A 24,581-nucleotide genomic window follows, 5' to 3' on the forward strand; every position below is an offset into this window, starting at 1 on the left:
TGATTTGGTATAGATTTTTATTCTGTAAGCAAGGAGATATGAACTTTGCCAAATGTTATGTAAAAGGAATTAAAAAATTACAGACTACAAAAGATTAGAAAATATGGGCAGAAAAGCAAAAGAATGGACAAGATTGAAAATTTTTTAGTCAGAAATTAGCAATATATCTTTATCACAGAAAACTGCACAGTCTTCAAAGGATGCCATATAAGCAAATAAGATCAATGGAATATGGGTATGTTGTAAAATCTTAAAACTGAAATGACTTCCAAAGATTAAATTCTCTTAAACCAATGTAAGAGGTGTTACTAACCTTATTTTAGTCTCTCAGTGTCTAACCTAAAACAATATGGAAATTTCACTAAAGAATAACAAACATATTTGGGGTCAACAAAGTTGATTCTATTAGATTATATTTGTATGAGGCAAGACCTTAAAATTCTTTCATGTCATCTCTTACTGTAAGGATATTCCATGAAAGACAGCAAAGAGTATCAAGAAATAATCTAACCTAATATTCATGTCATAGGGAAAGTTCATCAGAATTACAAAGATACTGTAAACCACTATTTCCTGTCATACTAACTTACAATGTCAGCATCACATGGTAGAGAAATAAGCTGTTCTAAAAGAAGTTAGAGTACAGACAATTACAAAGAGAGAAATATTCTCAAACATATTTGACTGAAGAAATACAGCTAAAAGTATCAATGCGGGAAAATACCTCAGTGAAATCTCCTTCAACTTTTTACTTAAATTCTCAAAATGAAAAAGAAGTAATACTGAATAGATTTTTTGGGGTGTATTCACTGTCTTCTTTACTAACATTCAGAAGGCTCTAAAAAGAAGATAGGAAGTACTGCCCTCATAATTAGCCTCTTTTCTTTCAACTTTCCCTAAGATAGGTTCAAACTAAGCTCCAATTTATAACTATCCTATACTGAGAGGAACCGAATAACTACATTACAGATAAACTTAAAGAAGAATAATCAACTAGAAATACGGTGCCTTGGGGCTAGGTCAAGCAGAGATACTACTGATATTAGGTTAGGTGTAGAATATATAGTAACTATCTACTGGCAGCCAAATTTCTGCTAGTTGGTTAATAAGGGTATAATAAATTTATTAATTCATACAAAATATATTTAATATTATTAAATATCACAAATGTATGGAATATATAAATGTATATATTATGAATGTGTGTATATGTATATTACATATATATGTGGACAACAGCACTGTATAAAATATACCTATATGTCAGCATTTTATTATTTTCATGAAAAAAATGGATTTAAGATGGCATAAGGCATAGAAGGTTGGTTTTCACAGCACACCACATAACAACACAAAGGAAAACAGTTAAGTCCAGAAATCTAGACTGCAAACGAACAGACCAACTCCTATAATTCTGAGTTAGCATACATATGGGTGATCTCTAAGTAACTAAAGCAAATATAGAACAGTACTGTTATAAGCAGAGTAACCATAATAAAGAGCTCAGACAAACAGCTGAAAACTAGAGCAAACAAATCTTAACAATAGAGGAGTTTGGATGGCAACATTCTAGGGAAAACTTAGAGCAGTGAAAAGGCACATGTCAACTGAAAATTATCTGATGCTAGGAAAAACAATCCTTCACACACTGGGGTAGCTTAAGTCATCTAGAAGTAACAAAATTTGAAGGGCATTCAATGAAATGTCCAAAATACAGCTGTCATCCAATATGTAATCAAAGATGGAAAAAGACAAGCAAGAATTCCAGTGACATAAGGGGACAGAAACTCTATGGATAAACTACAGCAAGAAAAGGGTCAAATAAAAGAAGTGTTTGTATTCAGAGCTCAGGGGCGGTAAGACGGAATCATGCTTATTCACAGTACTGTAGCTGTTACCCTCCAGGGCAGGGGCCTTTAACCTGATATGCATGGGAGTCTGGAAGCCCTCAAATTTTATGTAAAAATATTATATATGTGTGAATTTTTCTGAGAAGGAATTGCGGCACTAGGACGCCAAGCAAATTACTTAACCACACTGGGTAAACCTGGAAAAATTACTTAGGTTCATGGTCTCTCAGTTTCTTAAACCCTTTTTTAATGTAAAAGTAATAATGGCGTCCACCTTATAGGTCTGTTGGGTGGGTTAGTAAAATAATACTTGCAAAGCTCTTAGACACGTATCAGAGCCGACTATGTTCCGTCACGGCTAGCTGCAAAGGGAAAGCCCTCTGTAATGCATGTGCTCTAGGGTACACGCTCTCTGAGGGCAGAGCCTAGGAAGCCCTACGGACGTCTACACCTCTGGCATCCAGACGAGATGTTGGATCAATTTTGCTGAATTAAAAAAAAAGGGGGGGGCCCAACACTCAAGACCAGTACATTGGAGGTAACTAGCTCAGTTGTGCCTTTGCCAGCACTGAAAAGGGTGCTCCCAACATTCCCTCTGTCAGACACAAGGTGGGGGAGCCCTCCTGAGTGGTCTGCAATGTCATTCTCCAGGGTTCTTTTTTTTTTTTTCTTTAAAGATTTTATTTATTTGACAGAGAGAGAGCTAGCAAGAGCAGGAACACAAGCAAGGGGAGTGGGAGAGGGACAAGCAGGCTTCCCACGGAGCAGGGCGCCCGATGCGGGGCTCGATCCCAGGACCCTGGGATCACGACCCGAGCCGAAGGCAGACGCCCAACAACTGAGCCACCCAGGCGCCCCCATTCTCCAGGGTCCTTACTCCTGCTGGGCATCAGCATGACCTGAAGAGCATCTAAAAATACATATTTCTGGGCTCACCTGCTAGACATTCCCAATCAGTCTGTCTGCCATGGGTCCTGGAAATCTGTATCTATTTTTAAAAGCTCCAGTGAGGATTCTGATGCAGCCAGGCTTGAGTAATACTGCCGGTGACAATATCTGAAGGCATATAAGGAGCCTGCTGCATTTTTAATTTTTGAGAAAATACATTAATTATCTCCTGTTAGTTCTGCTTAAAGATGTATATGCATCCACGGTCCTAGGATAGCAACTAAAAACAAGCCTTCCTACTTGAGAGTTACTGCTACTTAGGACGCTCCACGAAATGCAAGCCTACTCTGGGTAAGCAGGCTGTTAATCACATGATCCTTTTTTAAGAAGAGCACTCATATGAGACTCCTGACATTGTTTTCCCTATTTATGGGGGAAATTTTATGAAATTAAATCAAATGGTACAGATTTTGTTACCTGCAACCACCTCACTGTCATTTACACAAAACAACTTCCAACCATTAAGTATATACATGGGAGTTCCAGGAAAAATTCCTTTCTGAGGAGGATTTAAAGTCACTGTCAATTGTCGGCTCTGAAATCCTTCCTTCTTCCTTAGGGATCTGATGGTCTCTGAGACTTGAATTATGCTCAAGTACAGTATGTCCCTTCTAAATGTAAGGCAAAGGAGAAACTACTTTCAATTTAATTCAGTTGCTATCACACTTATGTGTGGCTGGTGTTATTTTAAAAAGAAACACACACGAAGAAAAATAATAAATTAAAAACTGGTTACACTCAAGCAAGATGGATAGAGTGAAGAGTAATACATCAGGCTCTCCCCCAAACAAGGACTAAACAAGTGTATGTGCATAGCCAACATTTTCAGAAAAATGTGAGAATTAAGGGTGTCTAAAACTACTTAGCTCTAAAGTATTCCTTAATGAATATACTTGGATTAAAAACAGGAGATTTTTACTACAATCTAGTTAAGAAAGCCATAATTGACTTCTATAGGATTTCATGTGCTACTTTCAGTCCAAAATGAATTTTCATGGACAAGTTATAAACCCTTGAAAATGCATTTTTTAAAAATTTAAGTGCTGATATGCCACTATAATTTTACCTGCAATTTCTTACACTGAGGGACTATTGCCTTTTATCGCAGGTTTATTAAGTTTTACAGCATATGAGTGTGCTATGTGAAGCAGAGAATTACATTTTCATTTCCTTCTGAGAGAAATGAGAAAAAAAATGCTCTAGTACTTACTTTTCTCCATAAAACCTTTCAAAGAATTTTTCTTTCCAAGGTTCTGTTTTCTTTTCCTTCTCAATTTCTTGCCTTATCCGCAACTGCATTTCTGGAGTAAACTCTCCTAGAAAGCAAATGCTTATATATTGAGTAAAAGTTGTCATATCTTTTGCCAGTTAATAAAGAAAACGCAATTAATTTGAGTAAACTTTTATGGATGTTGAAAAGTAAAAGGCTGAGTACTGACAATATTTCTACAGCTTCTCTCTTTATGAACATCGCTCAAATAGTCATTTAGTTGTAGGTGAACTTTAAAACCCTCAGCAAATATACTGTATGCTAGGGGCTGTGAATTAAATGGCGTATATTCAGAGTCTTTAATGAAATCAGTCTGGTGGGAGAAAAGGCACACAATTGACTACAATATAATGTTGAAAGCCCTGTATGAGCTATAAGAATAAAGGAAGTGAAAGCACAGAAGAAAAGGCACTTAATTCTGCCTGAATCGATTAGGGAAGACCACATACAGGAAATGGTACTTGAGTTAGCTTTTGACGGATGACCAAGTTTTATAAAGTAATTAACTCACAAGGCACAGAGATATGAATATGTATATTTATGTTCTTTTGAGTGGCCAATTGTGAGAACGTAGGAATAGAATGAAATGAAATGGGAAAGGTAGGCTGAGGCCAATTATCAAATACATGGTTTAAAGAGAGTTCTAAATTTTTCCTACAAGAGACAGAGGGAGGTCCTGATGGCATTCACTCAGGGAGGAATATGGCCAAACAAGTGGTTTAGAAACCAGGTATAGACATGGGAGGACTCCAGCCAGGAGGCTGCTGAATGGCACAGATGAGAAACAGAGAGTACAGTCAGGCCAGCAGCTGTGGGAATGTTCCAGGGCATTCAGATTCACAGCACAATTGACAGTTCATGACCAGATCAGGAGAAGGAAGAGGACAAGAGAGATCATCAAATTTCAAAGTAGGGAGCTCTGTGGACAGTGGTGACATCAGTAGAAAGGGGGCAGAAGGGAGAGCAGAGAGTAAGGTTAAGGGAAGGGAAGATAGTGAGGTTAATAGTGACATTATGGTTTTCAGGTGCTTGATATCAGCTCGGGAGATCCAGCAGGCATTTGGAACAGAACATAGGATTAGGAAAGAAGAGTGAGAGCCAGATGTGGAAGATTTGGCATAGGGGCCATACCAAGGTGGTGAAAGAGGCTGCTTAGTGAATGTGCACAGCTACAAGAGAAAGTACCAGAGAGAATGGTGGAGACATCACCAGGTATCATCAGATGGAAAAATAGAAGCTCCGAATGGAAGCTGAGGAATGGTTATTGGCAATGCGGCCGCGGGAAACAATTTAAAATATATTGTAAATATCTAAGGTACATGGTTTCAAATTGGATGGGGTAAAAAAAAATGAGATATTGCAGAAGGAACATAAAATGTAAGGACTAAGAAGAGGAAACTGGGCTTTGCCATTAGAAAGCCATTAATATTCCCCAGGAGGCGTTATTTCAGTTGTGGATAGAGTCACACCTACCATAACACTTTGAGAGGGTAAGGGAGTAAAAATGTAGTACCATTCGTTATTTTTCGTCTTTCAAGAAGCTTGGTGACTAAAGGAAGAATAAGGTGAAATGGTGGCTTTAGGGGAAGAAAGTATTAAAAGAAGATTCTTTAGGCTCTAGGACATTAAAAGAATACAAAATGCTTCAAGCAAGTGATTAAAATTACCATTCCAAAGAAAATCTAGCTATATCAAAAATTTTTATTATGTTCCAGATATCATGCTTCCTTCAAAAATATTGGACCTCAAAACTGCCAAGTATAACAAAGAATTAGTGAAGTCATTTGGAAAAGAATGGGAGTGTTTACTAATTTATACTTCAGGGGGAGAAAAAGACTCAGAAATCAGAGAAAGGTGCAAAGCTCAGTACAGTATGTGTACTCAGATATGCCAAAGAATAATGGAAAAGAGAAATTTACCTTCTGCCAGTCGCTGTTTCCATCCTTGAGCTGCATATGCAAAGAATTCATTATTTAGTGCTGAAGAACTGAGGCGTAAAATTCCATCACTTCCCATCTAGGAAATAAGCCGACAAAAACAAGATCCATCAAGGATAATTCAAAGCAAAAGTACTCAGGAAAGAAGTGAAAACAGGGTGTGTGCGTGAGAGAGAAAATATAGGGTAGGAGAAAGGAAGAAAAGGAACCTAGCAGAAGGGGAATCTCCCAGCAGAAAAAGTGCACATTACAGTGATGACTATAATGACAAAAATTTAAAGGAAATCTTTATTAGGCATTTCCATTATTGGTGGTGAGGAAAACAAATGCATGGGATTTCATCACAACAGTTTGATATCTTTATTGTTTTACTATGCCTTAAATGGTACCACGTTAAAAATCACCATGTTGACACCTTTCCATTAACTTTCATAAATTAAATTTTCTAAAATTTGTGAAAGCTAAAGAAATCCAGTTGGATCACTTGGGTTCATTCTCTGGCTCAGGTTTAGACAAGAAAAAGTTCTAAAACATTAAAACAAATACCCCCACACTGTCATACATACCCCCTCATCTTCTAATTTGGATGCACACAAAAAACAGGTAAATAGTAAGGCGTACAATATGTGCAACTGTAAGCTACTGACCTTTTGCCTCAAACATACTAATTTTTAAAAACTCACATGTAGAAGGGATTCGGATAAGCATCATCAAACCAGATGCTTTTAACTTTCCAATTATTTACTGCACCTCCTATGTGCATGCAGTTTGCTTGCTGACATAGAAGATAAAAGAAGTGGCCTCGTCCTCTACTGGCCGCTTATGTGACCAAGGAGTGAAGATAAAACAGTGTCAAGCACTGGGTGAATGGGAATTAAGAAGTGCAAAAAATAAAAGCTGAGGGATGTTATCTAGGTGGACATGAGTGGTTAGGAAGAACTTGATGCCAGAGGCACAGCCGGGTCCTGCAAGATAGGATCTGGACAGCACGGTTTTAGAGATAAAGCACGTAGTGCCCTGTAGAGCTCGGGAGCTTTACTGCGGAGACAGGACATCACAGACCATTGGTAACTGCACCGCGTACGAAGGTCTGAGGTGCTTTAACCTGCTGGGCAAAGGCCTAGCAAACTGTAGCTCCAATTACATTTTCAAAGATTTCCTCTTACTTCCATATACACGCTTCATGTGTCCTAATCTCTAATTGTCACTGCTACCTGAAACCATGCCCAGAGATTTCTCATCCCCAGGCTGCTGTTTGTTTGTGGCCTTTTCCACACTCCATCTTCACCACCAAAATACTCCTCCTCTTTTAAAATTTCACTCAACGCCTTCATGAACGTGTCAGCTGAACCACCATTCAGGAGCAAAGGAGAACACTGAATCTAAAAGTCAGTATTATACCAGCTACTCTACACTGGATAATGCTAGATCCAGTTCAGAAGAGAGACGCTGTGAATAAACACGAGGCGTGTTGAATGCTGCCATCATGACATCCAAAGGGAAGCCACAGACTTGACATTCTAAGTTTCTTCATCTAAGAAGATATGGATAACGACGCTAAAATATTCAATACACATGGAAAATTTCAGGCAAGACTTTGTTCATTCACTGAATCACTGTTTACTCACCCAGAGCAATTTCATCTTTATTCCAGACACTTATTAAGCCACTCATATGAACCCATGTACCTGGCACGTGTATACAGTGGCACTAAAGAAAAAGCCCCTGCCCTTATACTGAATACGTTCTACACATAGCAGATGCTTCTGATCCCTGTAGATCTCTTCCACCCACGCAACTGTAACACTGTAACACAGTTATATCACCACGCCACCTCAGTGTCCTACCATCCTACCACAGCCCCAAGACCTGGATGGGTAAGTGCCCCAGCCTTCCTATCTTCTGACTGGACAATTCTAGGACTCCATCCTCTGGAATGCAGTCCATGCATTGAACCAATGGATGTCATTTGGTCCTGTGTCCCCAACAGAATATATGGGCGTGGGAACCAAGGGGTGGAGTGAGTGAATTTTTGGACTGTCTCTCTCTGGAGACCACTGGCAGACTGTATACTTTCTGTCCCCACAGCTCTAGACCATGTGAGATTAAAAGTCCATGTCCCCGGGGGGAGAATCATTTCTCCTAGGGCAGGGTTTCTCAGCCTTGGCACTTGTCATTTAGGTTCCAGATACTTCTTTATTGTGGTAGCTGTCCTGTACGTTGTAGGTTGTTGAACAGCATCCCTGGCTTCTACCCACTAGATACCCGTAGCAACCCCTCTGCCAAATGTGACAACTGTAAATGTCTTCAAATATCACCAAATGTCCCTTTGGGGCAAAATCAACCCCAGGTGACAATCATCGCACTATTGGACACAGTGAGGGCTCCACTGTAGCTAAGCTCTGCCTGGTTACTGTGTGTCTCTCACGCTGGTGGGTCCATAGGCAAAGAGAGGGGCTACTGGACAGGTGGGATAATCAGCCCCAACAGTCATGAGGAAGGAGGATCGCTGCCATAGGGCAGAGGCAGAGAGAGGGATGTAGGGAGCACTGGAGAGTCACTGGGACCTCTCTGGGTGCTTCTGTGTCTGGTGGTAACCGTGAACATGGATTCCAGCAATGACAGCCAAAAAGCGCAAGGGAGCCAAAGGCTCAGACTCCTCAGGGATGACAGTCTGGGCCACCTCCACCAGGCAAACTAGCAGAATTCCTGCTGAGTATGAGGGTGTTCAGAAATGGGTGACAGAGAAGGGAAATGATGAACTTCAATCACAGCTTTAAGACCAGCTTGCGACTAGCGGAGTCAACAGCTGGTTCACTAACCCCCTGGCCGTAAGTCTTGTTCTTTTGTCTTTTGTTTTTTGTTTTTTGTTTTCCTCTCCAAAATATCATGACTGGCCACTCCTTAAAGAGTTAGTGACAGAGCGCACTTAACATGAAGCACAAGGGCTGAGTGGTGCAGAGGTAGAGCAGACTGGACACTGGAGATTCCGTAGCTAGCCTGCATGAGTACAGAGCAGCTGAGGCAACAGTTCAGTGCACTTGTCCTGCCCACACCTACGAATCTCTAGGACTTTCTCTGCTGCAGACGCAGCCTGGAAGGGCAGAGTCTGGCTCTGGGGGCAACTCTCCATCCATAAGAGACAAGGGTCTGTGGTGAAAGGTCTTGCTTCCCTGTTCTCCTGGCAGACAACTGTGGGACTCACTCTACACATTTTTCCTGAAGGTCCTCAGAACTGAGACCCAGTCATTTGGAGGGTTTTTCCTCTTCCTGTCTTCACATCATCTAATCCCTGGCTTCTGCTTCCAAACTAACTGTACTCAAGTTCTTGTTCCAGGCTCCACTTTTGGAGGGAAGGGGCACAGGAGGATCTTAACTAAAACTGAATCAAAGGAGTGTGGGCTTTATCCTCTCTGTGGAGATGGCCCAGTGAATGTCCATAAAGTAATCCTGAGGCTTGAGGCAGGGCTGGAATCAGCATGGCGCCTCCGGCTAATCACCTCCAGGTCCACGTTTGCCCCCTGATTTGCCCCTGCATATTAACTGCTTTTTCAATCTGTGCCACAATACGGGAAAGGTCAGAAGCACTCTTCTAGGTAATGGGAAACTACCGTTAAAAAGGTTGAAGCCTGGGAAAAGTCCAAAAAGATGTGTGTTTAAAAAGATAACTTTATTACCTTTGAAAAGGATGGAATGGAGAGGAATGCACAGATAGAAAGACATCGCAAGCAGGTAATGGGATACTTCCATAAAGGATAAGAGAGGCAAATTTGAGATATTCAGGACTAGGTGGAGGGCTTTAGGACTCCTTTAGAGTAAAGGACTTATGTAAAGGCATTGGGAGAGTATTTTAGCAGACAACCGAACATGCTCACGATGATTCTGGGAAATGGGGTGGATGAAAAAGGCAGCTGGGCTTGAGTGGAAGTCTTCAAGCAGGGTTATGAAAGAGGTCTAGCAAAGATAATGGGATGAAGAGAAGACAGTCCATCTAAAAGATATGCCTCTAAGAAGTCTGAAATTTTCTGCAAATGTTGACTCTGTCTGCCCGTGGTTTGGGAGCCTTGGGAAAAAGCAACTTCACTTAGGAAGACTAACAGGGAAGAGGTATTCTTATTGTGTAGATTTTAAATAGGACTAGTGGGTGGAAGACAAGTTCCCTGAAGAGGTAAAGAAATTTGTTTGCTATGAACTGCATTTATAGAAAGCACAATGAATAGGTTAGAATTTTTCTGTATTTGAGGAACTTCCACAGTCCGTACAACACCTAGCGTACTGCGGGTACTCAATAAATGTTTACTGCTGCCCTTGCTTTCTATAATGAAAGATTTAAAATTTAACTCTGGTAGCTGATACACAGGATTTTCATTTCGTGTATTCTCCCAGGCAAAGAGCGTGATTAGTTATTAATTGAAATTTCAGCATAATTTTAAGACACAAAGAAATACCAGATCCAGATTAGCTCTGACAGAGTCTCAAGATTTCAGCACATGAAAATGCAAGGCAGTGTGAAATAAACACATTCAAAAATATGGAAGCTAGCCCTGAAGGAAAATGTCTTTCTTTTAAAACAGAAAAATAATATTAACTGCCAGACTTCCAGCCTGTATGAGACAGCACAATTAAACACTAGGGCTAAATTGGACTTAGGAAATACGTGCCAATAAAACTTTTAAAATACACTATTAATTTTATGGCCTTTAAGAAATACTGTCCAAAAGACATAACATTTTAATGAGCCGGAACAATAAACATTTCTGAAAGGTTTATTTATTTTTTTATTGCTGAGCTATAAATTCTTGTTTTTCAGATTACCCGTACTAGAAATGTTCATTCTAAAAATTCCCTTAACTCTCTTATAATAAAGTGTCTAACTAAGCTATTGATAAATTATGCTTCCTTTTTAATTAGGAGGAAAAAATCCTGAACATTTTAGTTGTTACAGAGGAAAATAAATATGAGTAAAGGGAAATTCTTTCATGTCGAGATCCTTTCACAAAGGTTTAAACTCCTTATTTGTGAGTCTATCATTTGTCTTTGGTATTGGTTATAATGCATCCATTTTGTGGGACGGATGTCCGTGGAATTCAAAGGGTTGAAATGACAATTCTGCTTGCACCCTATTCAGTTTTTGAAGGTCGATGAATTTTAATTCTGTACACGAATATATCTATGTTTAATAATAATCCTTTAAACCTCTAATATATTCTTTATCACTTTTTTCTTCTTTTAGGTTTCCTGTAGGTGATTTAGAATGCATGACATGTGGGCTACAAAGTGGAACAGTGAGAGATGTGTCGGAGAGTTTGAAAATAGCCCGACAATAATGGGACACCTAGACATACTAAGCAATGTGGATTTCATTCTACAGACAATGGGGAGCCTTTCAAAGTGAAGCCAACCCACACTGAGTGTGTGCAGGTAAGCAGCCGCTGGTTTAGATGGGGCGGTCAGGATGGGCCTCTCTCTCGACTGCTCACTATTGATAAGGGATGTTCATGTAGACGCCTGAAAGAAACAAGGAAGGAGCCTTGCAACCATCTGGGGAAGAGTGTGTGAAGTGAAGAGATGCCACTCCAGAGACAGACCCTTGGAGGGGAGGGGCCGCCAGGAGACCTGAAGACCCGGAGGCACACTGGACAGGGGAGGCACAGGACCCGAGGGGGCAGAAACAGGCTGGGCCATGGACCCACTACACAGCCTGGCTTCTCCCCCAAGTGAGCTGGGAAGCCTTTGGGGGATTCTGGCCTGAGCAATGGGAAGTTCTGACATTTCACAAGGATAGATCTGACTGCTGTGTGTAAAAAAGACTCGAGCGTTGTGCCATCTAACGGTAATATAAATGTCAGCCACATATGTGATTTCAAGTTTTCAGCAGTCACTTTGAAACAGTAAAAAGAAACCACGTGAAATTCTAGTAACACCCTTTATTTAATCCAACCTATCCCAAATGTTATTGTTTCAATATACAATCAATATGAAATATTAAGATATTTTCATCGTTTTTGTGTATTAATTCTTCAATATCCGGTATATATTTTTAACCACCTCAGTTCAGATCAATCATGTTTCTATTGCTCAGCAGCTGCCGGGGGCCCGCAGCTACTGTACAGAGAGCATAGTTTTTGGTGATAAAGACTTATGAGGACACAAGTATGTAGTTACAGTGATGATCCAGGAAAAAGATGACAGTAGCTCGGACTACGGTGGCAGCAGAAGAAATGGTGGGAAATGCTTGGGTTGTGATTTTCTTCTAAGGGCTGAACCAACAGAACTCGATGATGGATTGGATGTGTGTGTGAGAGAGAAAGAGATCAGGCAAGGATGACACCAAAGACTTTTTTTGGTGTTGGCAATTATAAGTATGAAATTTCTATTTACTAACATGAAGAAGACAATGGGAAGAGGAGGTTTGGCTTTAAACCAGTTAAGGTTGAGATGCCGATAACAATTCTAAGCAGATGCCTCTGATAGATCATTCTGCATATAGCGTAGGGGATGCCCGGGACATAGGCAAGACTAGTGGCAGGGATTCCTGTCAAAAATCATCAAGGGAAGGCCAAAGTATAATGATGAAAAGTCTTAAGATTATTCAGGCAATGCAAGTAAAGAGAAGGGAGCTCTTCAAGAGAGGTGTAGGAACCAGACTGATGGGGCTGTGTGCACAGGTAGTGGGTGGTGAGTATGACCGAGGTGTAAATGATGAGGCTCAGGCATAAAGCTTGGATAATTTGGTGGATGCTGGTAGCAGAAATCAGGACAGTAAAAGGTACAAGGAGGAGCAGTATTCTGGACAAAGAAGTGATGGGTTTTGTTTTGGATGTGCTGACATAAGGATATCTTAAAGGCATCCAAATAGATGTCCAATCAATAACCAAGACTTAGGGCAAGAAGCTCAACAGCAAGGGAGGGATCAAACAAAGAAAACGAGGAATTGTCAGCAAAGAAAGTATAGTTAAAAACATGGATATGGATAAGAACACGAAAGAAGAATTTACCAAAAAAGAAGACGGTTTTAAAGCAGAGCCCTTAGAAACACTAATCTAGAAGGAACAGGCAGAAAATTTAGATCCCACTAGCAAGACTGAGCAAAAGCTCTCTGACAGAGGTAGGAAGAAAATCAGAGCACGGGGCCTCAGAGATGCAAGGGACGTAGTGATCTGTATTACGTGTGTGCTAATATCTATCAAGCTGTGCGGAATTATTTAGGTCAACAGAATATACAGTACACTATATAAGTTGTGGTGCCCAATTAAAAAAAAAAATCCATAGGGTCTTTACAGCAAAGACAAGTCAGGCAGTGGGAGACCAACCAGGAGACAAATGCAAAAGAGTAATGAGCAGATGAACTATACACTGTCATCACTGACCCTCTTATACTCCAATCAAGCACCCCGTGCTCTTGCACTAAGTACCCCAGTAAGAATTAAAGTCAGGGATTCATCCTCCCTAACGGGTAATTTTTCATTTTTCACCTTATCATTTAGCAGGATGCAGGTGGCTCAGGAGACTCCATAAATATGCTCAAGGTTTATCCATAAGGGAAAAATGTAATTCTTTAAACATAAAGTTAGGCATAAAAATGAAAAAGGGCTGCTGAGAGATAGAGAGAGGACCAGTAAGGGAGACAGGACTGACAATATACTAGGACAACTGGGCCACTAACTTTTGGGTGCTATTTCCAAAACTGCATTAAGACAGTATTTCCCAAACTGTACTTTATAAAAACAGGAATTTAAATAGGTAATTTTAATTTTAATGGGTACTCCATCTATAAGGAAATTGATTCTGCCATCCGATAAATACAGCTTGTATTTACTAAATATGGTTAAATTAGCTTTCTTTACTGTATTTTCTAATATACTATAATTTATTTTTAATACCCAAGAATATATCTATCATGCAGTATTTGTCTAATTTTTTAACCCTGTAATCCTCTTACAGAGCAATTATCAGTATTTCACAGAACAAGTATTCTCCAGAATATAATTTGGGAAATGATGCATTAAGAGCTGCAAATCAGTCAGAAGCAGTCAAATGAAATAACCTAAGCACAGTGAATTTGCACATGCTAGATACTAAATCCCTGTTGAACAAATGAACAAAAAATGCTCTCAGATCTGGACATGGGATAATTTTCACTACAACGCAAGAATCAAACATTCAAAATAAATAAGTAAAAGTAAAACTAGAGACTATTATGATAAGTGAAATAAGTCAGACAAAGCAAATACCATATGACTTCCCTTATATGTGGAAACTAAAAAACAAAATGAACAAGAACAAAAAAACACCCACACTCTTAAATATAAACTGGCAGTTGCCAGAGGACAGGTGGGTGGGGGATGGGTGAAATAGGCAAAGGGGAGTAAGAGGTACAAACTTCCAGTTATAAAATAAGTCATGGAGATGAAATGCATAGCATATTGTAATGCCGTTGTATGGTGATGACACTGTGGTGAGCACTGAATAATGTATAAAATTGTCAAATTACTATGTTATAGACCTCAAACAAATATAGCATTGTATGTCAACTATACTTCAACAATAAAAAAGATGAGAAGTTAAGCAATGATTTTTAAAAGTAGTGAAAACTGGTAAAGGATGATGTAATATGCTTTAGTCTACAGGCCTAAACAACTTCAAGTTCAAAGCCTACTTTAGGAAACAACTACTTGGCATTCCTTTCTAAAAAAAAAAATACATCAAAATATAAGCAAATATAACAACTTTTCTTTTAAAAAGTAGAGACTATAATTTTAGCGGCCCCTGGGTGGCTCAGTCAGTTAAGCATCCAACTCTAGATTTCGGCTCAGGTCATGATCTCAGGGTTGTGAGATCAAGCCCCACTTGGGCTCCGTGCTCAGTGGGGAGTCTGCTTGAGATTCTCTCTCTCCTTCTCCCTCGCCTTTCCCCCCCTGCACTCAGTCTCTCTCACTCTCTCTCACACTCTCTCTCTCCAAATAAATAAATCTTTTAAAAATAAAAATAAATAAATAAAAAGTAGAGACTGTAATTTTAAAGTTGTAACCCAGACTATTTGGAATTACATGGAGGTTAAAGAAAAAAAAATGTTATACCATGTTCATCCTTCTTCCACCTAATTTTTAAGAAATATGCATGGAATAAGATGAAGTAAACAAAAGGGAAATCTCAGAGAGAATATATTACCCCCCCAAAATCAACAGTTAGAAGGAAAAGTAGGAGCCTTTTGTGTTATCACTGTTATGATAGGGCTTTTATTACAAAAGTCCCTCTTCTGAACTGAACTGATGCCTTTTCTTTCAATTACTTGCTCCTTGGGGGATCACTGCTGAGCACTAGGGCAAAAATCACAGGGTATAAAGTTCAGCATGGAAGGGTTTGGGAGATGGAAGCTCCCCCATGCTCTGGATGATGCCAGGTGTAATGCTTAATGAGAATGAAGTTCTTCAAGCAGAGGAATGGGCAAAAGAAGTACATAGCAACAGTTACTTATTCAATGAGATTTCTGTGTATGTAAATTGCAAAGGGCTTTGAGACTAAAGATTATAAGATGGCATAATGATAACCACTCCTATGGGAACTGCTTATTGCCTTCTCATTTAAAAATGCATAGAAACATATATGTTTATGAATCTATATATCTATCTATACATACATATACATATATCTGTGTATCGATGCATATATGTATATGTATGTATACACACACACACACACAACCAAACACACACGAAGTTTTCTCCTTCCTCTGGAAACACAATTTGTAAGCAATCCAACCACTTGGCTAAGATAATGGTCTTCTTTAAAATGGGATCTCTTGCACATTCTAAGAGAACTGTTCTCTCTCCCACCAGATGACCTCACCAAGCCCCCACGTCCATAGAGGAAATGCTGAATCAGAGGTTGGGGAGGACATTCCCTAGAGCAAGACATGCTGGCAAGCAATTTCTCAGGCCCAAAGCAAAGGGAAAAAGGAATTCCCCAGCAATAAGAGAAAAATAAAATTTTTCTCATAATTACTGCTATGAATTTCAGCATATACAATAAGGAAAACCACATTTGTGGGGTGTGCATATTAGAAATAGATGAAAAAAAGAATTTTTATATTGATTCTTAAAAGTTTTCAATTATTGAGTTTCAATTACTATACTTATATGAGATTTCCTCAATCTTCTATACAACCTTATCAGCAACAATAATCATTTTCTAATGATGTTATTCTATGTTTTTACACTCTGCCACCTTTTTCAAGAGTCATCCCATTTGCAGATTTTAAAGGGAGGAATCTCTATTCAAAATGCTATACTGTCTTCTATGGTACTGGCACAAAAACGGACACATAGATCAATGGAACAGAAGAGAGAGCCCAGAAATGGACCCTCAACTCTATGGTCAACTCATCTTCGACAAAGCAGGAAAGAATGTCCAACGGAAAAAAGACAGTCTCTCCAACAAATGGTGTTGGGAAAATTGGACAGCCACATGCAGAAGTATGAAACTGGACCATTTTCTTACACCACACACAAAGATAAACTCAAAATGGATGAAAGACCTAAATGTGAGGCAGGAATCTATCAAAATCCTAGAGGAGAACACAGGCAGCAACCTCTTTGACCTCAGCCATAGACTTCTTGCTAGACACCTCTCCAAAGGCAAGAGAAACAAAAGCAAAAATGAACTATTGGGGACTTTACCAAAATCAAAAGCTTCAGCACAGCAAAGGAAAAAGTCAACAAAACTAAAAGGCAGCCTATGGAATGGGAGAAGATATTTGCAAATGATATACCAGATAAAGGGCTAGAATCCAAGATCTATAAAGAACTTACCAAATTCAACACCCAAAAAAACAAAGAATCCAGTCAAGAAATGGACAGAAGACCTGAACAGACATTTCTCCAAAGAAGACATACAAATGGCCAACAGACACATGAAAAAATGCTCCACATCCCTTGGCATCAGGGAAATCCAAATCAAAACCACAGTGCTATACCACCTCACACCAGTCAGAATGGCTAAAATTAACAAGTCAGGAAACGACAGATGTTGGCGGGGATGCGGTGAAAGGGGAACCCTCCTACACTGTTGGTGGGAATGCAAGCTCATACAGCCACTCTGGAAAACAGTATGGAGGTTCCTCAAGAAGTTAAAAAAGAGCTACCCTACAACCCAGCAATTGCACTACTAGGTATTTACCCCTAAGATATAAATGTATTGATCTGAAAGGGCACCTGCACCCCAATGTTTGTAAAAGCAATGTCTACAACAGCCAAACTATGGAAAGAGCCCGGATGTCCATCAATAGATGAATGGATAAAGAAGATGTGATACATACATACACACACACACACACACACACACACACACACACACACCCCACAATGGATTATTATGCAGCCATCAAAAATGAAATCTTGCCATTTGCAACAACGTGGATGGAACTAGAGGGTATTATGCTAAGTGAAATAAGTCAATTAGAGAAAGACAAATACCATATGATTTCACTCATATGTGGAATATAAGAAATAGCACAGAGGATCGATCATAAGGGAAGGGAAACTGATTGGGAAGTCATCAGAGAGGGAGAAAAACCATAAGAGACTCTTAACTCTAGGAAACAAACTAAGTGTTGCTGGAGGGAGGTGGGTGGAGGGATGGGGTAACTGGGTGATGGGCATTAAGGAGGGCACGTGATATGATGAAAATTTTTTAAAAATAAAAAAAAAAAACCACAGTGCTATACTGTCTTCAATGTTTTAGCAGTTTTTCAGAAGAAATATAGCCAGTGATGGAATAGGTGAGAATAAATGAAATAAAGACACCTAAAGGCAAAAACAAAGTCACTGACAGATCCAGCTTTGATCAACTTCTCAAAACTAGAAAAGTGTGTTTTGGTGCTTATGGTTCATCTCTTTTATTTAATTTTGCAGACAACTCCTGGCCAATTGGGACATTTTGATAGATCTTCATATGAAGTGATTTTTTTATACAAATGCAGATAAATAAAATTTGAACAAGCTTCAGCAAATAGGAGAATGTATATATGTCTTAAAAGAAAATCTTTCTTATAAATGCATTTTCATCAATGTTCCCTCTGTGGGTGGGAAATAAAGAAAACTTTCAATGTATCCAACCATGAAACAGAATACTAATGCTTTATTTAGTGAAAATCAAGCTCATGTTCTTGTGTAGATAAAATAAGATTATGTCATAATGTAGTGGGAAGCAATGAATCACTGTTTCTACTTGTAATACACTGAACAGCTGTGTTTAAGTGACTATCTATTAGTCATTCATTTCTTTAACAAACATTTCATAAGCATCTACTACGTGCCAGGAACCATGAAATGGACAGCTTCTGCTGCTACAAAAGCCTAGCACCTAGAATAAGACAAATAGAATAAGTACCCAGAGAAGAAAAAGACACTATGGGAATCCCCAGGCCTGGGTATATGGAATGCTTTTAATTCCCCCTTTATAGTCTGTTAATATCCATGCCTGAAGGTAGCTCTTTCCTCCTCTCTACAGTTTAACAATGGCCCTAATCCACTAATTGTTCAATAATAACTAAAATTAGTAACTATAATAACTATATTTAATTTTGTATCTGCAACAACCCTGAAGGTAGGTAAGTGGTGAAGCAAGATGTAACCCCCTAAAATGATACCTCTTCATACCATATGGTTTCCTTTAATTAACATTCAGGCATTCATCCTTCCACTCAAAATCTTAAATGCTAGGTGCTGGGAATGCAATGATAAAAAATACACAGACCCTGTCCCATAAGGTTGTAATGACAAATTGTGTTAAGGTCCCTGAAGGAGAAGTAACAAATACTCTAACACAATGTTCTAAGTTCAAGTGTGGGCAGAAAGGATTCTCTGAGGTATTAATATCTAAGCAGAGATGTTTAAGTGAATGATGGGGAGGTGTAAGCCATAAGGTGGATAAAGGAGAAGTCCAACAAACTATTAGCAAACTGAGTTAAAAAATACATTAAGGGCGCCTGGGTGGCTCAGTTGGTTGGGTGACTGCCTTCGGCTCAGGTCATGATCCTGGAGTCCCGGGATCGAGTCCCGCATCGGGCTCCCTGCTCAGCAGGGAGTCTGCTTCTCCCTCTGACCCTCCCCCCTCTCATGTGCTCTCTCTCTCTCCTCTCATCCGCTCTCAAATAAATAATAAATAAAATCTTTAAAAAAAAAAAAAAAAATACATTAAAAGGATCATAGACCACGATCAAGTGGGATTTATTCCAGGGATGCAAGGAGGGTTCAATATTTGCAAATTAGTCAATATGAAGCAGCACATTAACAAAACAAAGAATGAAAATTATATGATGATTTTAATAAATTCAGAAAAGGCATGTGACAAAATTCAACACCGATTTATGATAGAAACTCTCAACAGAGTGGGTATAGAGGGAATATACAACATAATAAACACCATATATGACAAACCCACAGCTAACATCATATTCAATGGTGAAAAGATGAAAGCTTTTCCTCTAAGATCAAGAACAAGACAAGAATGCCCACTCTCATCATTTTTATTCAACATAGTATTGGAAGTCCTAGCCACAGCCAATTAGGCAAAACTAAAACAAACAAAGGAAAGAAAAGAAATAAAAGTCATCCACACTGGAAAGAAAGAAGTAAAACTGTCACTATCTGCAGATGACATGATTCTATACATAGAAAACCCAAAAAAACTTCACCAAAAAACTATCAGAGGTAATAAATGAATTCAATAAAGTAGCAGGATGTAAAATCAATATACAGAAATCTGTGGCATTTTCATACACTAATAATGAATTATCAGGAAAAAAAAATAAGGAAACAATCTCATTTACAACTTCACTGAAAAGAATAAAATACCTAGGAATAAATTTAGCTGAGGAGGTAAAAGACCTGTACCCTGTAAATGGTAACACTGATGAAAAAAGTGAAGAAGACACACATAAGTGGAAAGATATTCCATGCTCATGATTGGAAGAATTAATGTTTAAAGGTCCATACTACCCAAAGCAATCTACAGATTTAATTCAGTCCCTATCAAAATTCCAATGGTATTGTTCATAGAACTAGAACAAATAATTTTAAAATTGTATGGAATGAAAAAAGATCCCAACTAGCCAAAGTAATCTTCAGGAAGAAGACTAAAGCAGGAGGTAATAATGCTCCCTGATTTCAAACTATACTACAGAGCTACAGTAATCAAAACAGTATGGTATTGGCATAAAAACAGACACATGGATCAATGGAACAAAACTGAGAACCCAAAATTAAGCCAACACATATATGGACAATTAATTTACAATAAAGGAGCCAAGAACATACAATGGAAAAAAGACAGTCTTGTCAATAAATGGTGTTGGGAAAACCAGACAGCCATGTGCAAAAGAATGAAACCAGACCACTATATTACACCATACACAAAAATTAAATTTAAATGAATTAAAGACCTGAATGTAAGACCTCAAACCATAATATTCCTAGAAGAAAACATAGAAGATATGCTCCTAGACATCAGTCTTACCAATACTTTTGTGGATCTGACTCCAAAGGCAAGGGAGACTAAAAAACAAAACAAAACAAAACAAAAACACAAACAATGGGATTACATCAAGCTAAAGTTTCTGCATGGTGAAAAAAACCATCATTGCAACAAAAAGGCAATCTACTGAATGGGAGCAGATTTTTGCAAATTATACCTCTTACAAGGAATTAATATCCAAAATATATAAAGAATTCATACAAGTCAACAACAACAAAATAACAACCTGATTCAAAAATGGGCAGAGGATTTGAATAGACATTTTCTAAGAAAGACATACAAATGGCCAACAGGAACATGCAAAGGTACATCACTAATCGTAAGGGAAATACAAATCAAGACTACAATGAGATATCATCTCACACTTCTTAGAATGGCTATTATTAAAAAGAGAAGAAATAACGATGTCCACAGGATGTAGAGAAAAGAGAACCCTCATGCACTGTTGGTAGAAATGCAAATTGTTATAGCCGCTATGGAAAACAGTATGGAAGTTCCTCAAAAAATTAAGAATAGGGGGCACCTGGATGGTGCAGTTGGTTAAGTGTCTGACTCTTGGTTTCAGCTCAGGTCATGATCTCAGGGTCCTGAGATCCGTGCTGTGTGGAGTTGGGATTCTCTTTCCCTCTCCCTCTGGCCCTCCCCCTGCTAGCATGCGCTCTCTTTCAAATAAATAAATCTTTAAAAAAATTTAAGAATAGAACTACACCATGATCCAGATGTTCCACTTCTGCACATCTATCGGAGGAATACAAAAACACTATTTGAAAAGATATATAGACCCCTATGTTTATGGAAGCAATGTTTACAATAGCCAAGAAATGGAAACAACATAAATGTCCATTAATGCATGATAAAGAAGATATGGTATATATAATATATATATATATATATACACACACACACATACATAAATATATATATATATTTATATATAAGTATTACTCAGCGATTAAAAAAAAAGTTAAATCTTGCCATTTGTAGCAGAATGGATGGACCTTAAAGGTATTATGCTAAGAAATAAGTCAGGTGGAGAAAGAGAAATACCAAATGATTTTACTTATGTGTGGAATCTAACAAAACAAAACAAATGAACAAACAAAACAAAAACAAACTCATAGATATAGAGAATTGGTTGGTACCATAGGGGAAGAGAGTTGGGGTGGGTGAAATTGGGGGTCAATTGTACAGGGATGGATGGTGACCGGACTTTGTGGTGATCACTTTGTAGTACACAGATGTCAAATTATAATGTTGTACACCTGAAACTTATATAATATTAAACACCAGTTTTACCTCAATAAAAAAAAGAGAGAAGCTACCAAAACTCTGGAAAGGGAGGTAAAGAACCATGTTATAAAGGAAAATTCAGTGAGTGGTGGCACCAAGATTTGTTGCTATTGTTTTTGCCGGTTTACCTTTATTTATTTATTTATTTTTGATGGATAAGGATTGGCTGAGAAGGTCCACCTCTCTATGCTTTAGTTTCATCATATGTAAACTAAGAATAACAAACTCTTCACATCACAGAGTTTTTGTGATTATTAAATAAATAAATATACGTATAATGCTTTGAACAGTGCTGGTTTATGGAAAGAGCTCAAGAAGTCCAGCTGTAATAATAATTATTATTATTTGGTAGAAGGTGTGACAGTCACACCCTAGGGTACCCCCAAGGAGTCACACCTTTGTATAATCCCCTTCCCTGAGTGTGGGAAGAACCTGTAATTTGCTTCTAGTCAATTGAAAATGGGAAAGATGATGGGCCGTCCGCCCTTTTGATTATGTTACAGAGAACTCCATCTTAACCAACAGAGGCAGAAACACTCTCCTGCTGGCCTTGAAGAAGCAAACAACCATGTTGTGAATTGCCCATGGAGAGAGGTGACCTCTAAGAGCTGAGGGCTTCAACCCTACAGCTGTAAGGAAGCGAATTCTGCCAGCAACCTAAATGAGCGGGGGAAGAGGATTCCAAGCTGCAAATGAGAATGCAGCTAGCCAAGCCCTGGTTTCAGCCTGAACAGAGAAATCAGCTAAGCTGTGCACAGACTCTTGACCCATGGAAAATGTGTGATAATAGATATGTGCTATTTTAAGCTGCTAAATTTGTGGTATCTTGTTACACAGCACAGAGAACTAATACAGGGGAGGTGAAGAAAATTTATTTGACTGCTTCTCTTTTATCAGTTGAGAAAATTATCTATTGATAAGTGTGTGCGTGAGTGTGTGTGTGTGTGTGTGTGTGTGTGTATCTGTGTCTAGGGGATGGGAAGAGAGAACACAGGAATATAAGCAGGATTATCAAAGATGATGGAATATAAAGAAAGAGCAGGCTGTAATCTCTCTGAGGGCAGCAACTGGCATGCCATGACAGATTAGGTGCTTAATAAATATCATGGAACAAACCAATTTTGTTGCAGTTTAGCTGTATCATTATTTGATGCATCTGTGTAACCCTATCCAGTCTTTTGATGAGGCAGTACCCAAAAGACACTTTTGTTAGGGGATATAAACAATGGATTTTGTAGGAAACACACAGGTAGCTGGAGATACTTTTAGTTACTGCCTTTGATGTAAAAAGTATTGAAGAGGGAAGAAAGCAGACAATGGATTTCCGTTTTTGCCTAGCGGTTATCAACACCACAGTCATGTTAACGTAACATAACATTCCAGAGTGTGAACAATTTATCTCTTCAAATTAAATCAATCTGTTGTGTGCAAACCAGAAAATGGAAGAAATACTCTGGTAGGCTTTAAATTTTATGTATATCCTGGTCCCTCTAATATCTTCTTTCATTTCTAATTAAAAAAAAAAAAAAACCTTCTGATAGATGCAAGAAGTTTCCTGATACTCTCCTCCGGTAAGTAAGCCAGCATACCACAGTGAAAAAGGGCAGACCCGGTTTCAAGTTAGAAAATGGAGCTGCTGATCCCAGCTCTGCTGTTTCCTTAGTTGTCTGAGATGTTCCAGTTTTGTAACAGCTTTGATTCTCTGTTTGTCTCATTATTCAAATGAGAAAATCAAACATACTTTCAGAGCTGTTAGATGAATTGCAAGTAATAAGTGTAAAGAACCCAGTATACTACTTAGCAAGGAGCGATATTTTAAGATACTACATATGAAGAGTGAGATTTTAAAAGATTTTGAAAGATTCTGAAATTTCTAATAACACCAACAATCATTTATTGAGTGATCTTCCAAATCTTGCAATTCTCAAGTATGTCCTCTTAAGTTTGTATCACCTAAACACAGATACCATGATATCTTTTTTTAATTTTTATTTTTTTAAAGATAGATAGATTGATTGATTAATTGATCTGTCAGAGAGAGAGCACAAGCAGGGGGAACGGCAGGCAGAGGGAGAAGAAGGCTCCCTGCTGAGCAAGGAGCCTGATGCAGGACTCCATCCCAGGACCCTGGGATCATGACCAGAGCCGAAGGCAGACTGAGCCACCCAGGTGTCCCGATAGCATGATATCTAACAAGCAACATTTGGAGGGGACTATCTGCTTTGAAATGAGGTATCACAGCTGGACAGAGTCTAGTTTACTGGGTAGGCTTTGCTGCCTGAGTCCCGGCTCGTCACCTAACCTCTACTATCCCTTGAGAAATCAGCTCCTTAGCCGGGAGCAAAATCAGTTGTACTACCCGTGCCATAGCTGATTGGCCATGAGACCAGTGCCAGAGACAAAGCTGCCACAGAGAGACATACTGTGACTTAAGATAATCACCTTCTCCTTGTTTAAGGGAAAGGGATAAGATCTGAAACACCACGAGAGACCCTTGAGAAGAACAAAGATACCCCAAAATCATATAGCAAAAGAAAAGAGGTCAAATGCATGCTTAACTCCCTCCTCTTCCCCTGCAATTACTTAAAGTTCCCCCTGCCCCCAACAGATCTCTCTTTCTTGCAATCTGCGCAAAGCCAAACTAACATAACTAGAAAGTATTACACTGAGTAATCTATTAAACATTTTCCACTTTGAAGAGAGTGTACAGTTCACTGGAGAAGGAAATTCCATTTGCAAAAAAAGCCAAAG

The 24,581-nt window shown here is 38.8% G+C and overlaps 1 protein-coding gene across 5 annotated transcripts in view; it reads right to left on the reverse strand.

The window, feature by feature from the left end:
• ASXL3 (ASXL transcriptional regulator 3) overlaps positions 1-24,581 on the reverse strand; it is a 183,014-nt gene that overhangs the window by 13,276 nt on the left and 145,157 nt on the right. For all 5 annotated transcript variants that reach the window (XM_032421416.1, XM_032421418.1, XM_032421419.1 and 2 more), the window contains 2 exons: positions 5,988-6,084; positions 4,009-4,114 (listed from right to left, as the gene is read on the reverse strand). In XM_032421416.1, coding sequence (XP_032277307.1) covers positions 4,009-4,114; positions 5,988-6,084 — 203 coding nt within the window. The remainder of the gene's footprint in view (positions 1-4,008; positions 4,115-5,987; positions 6,085-24,581) is intronic.

Source organism: Phoca vitulina, unplaced genomic scaffold (genome assembly GCF_004348235.1).
Source record: "Phoca vitulina isolate PV1807 unplaced genomic scaffold, GSC_HSeal_1.0 scaffold24, whole genome shotgun sequence".
Lineage (NCBI taxonomy): Eukaryota > Metazoa > Chordata > Mammalia > Carnivora > Phocidae > Phoca > Phoca vitulina.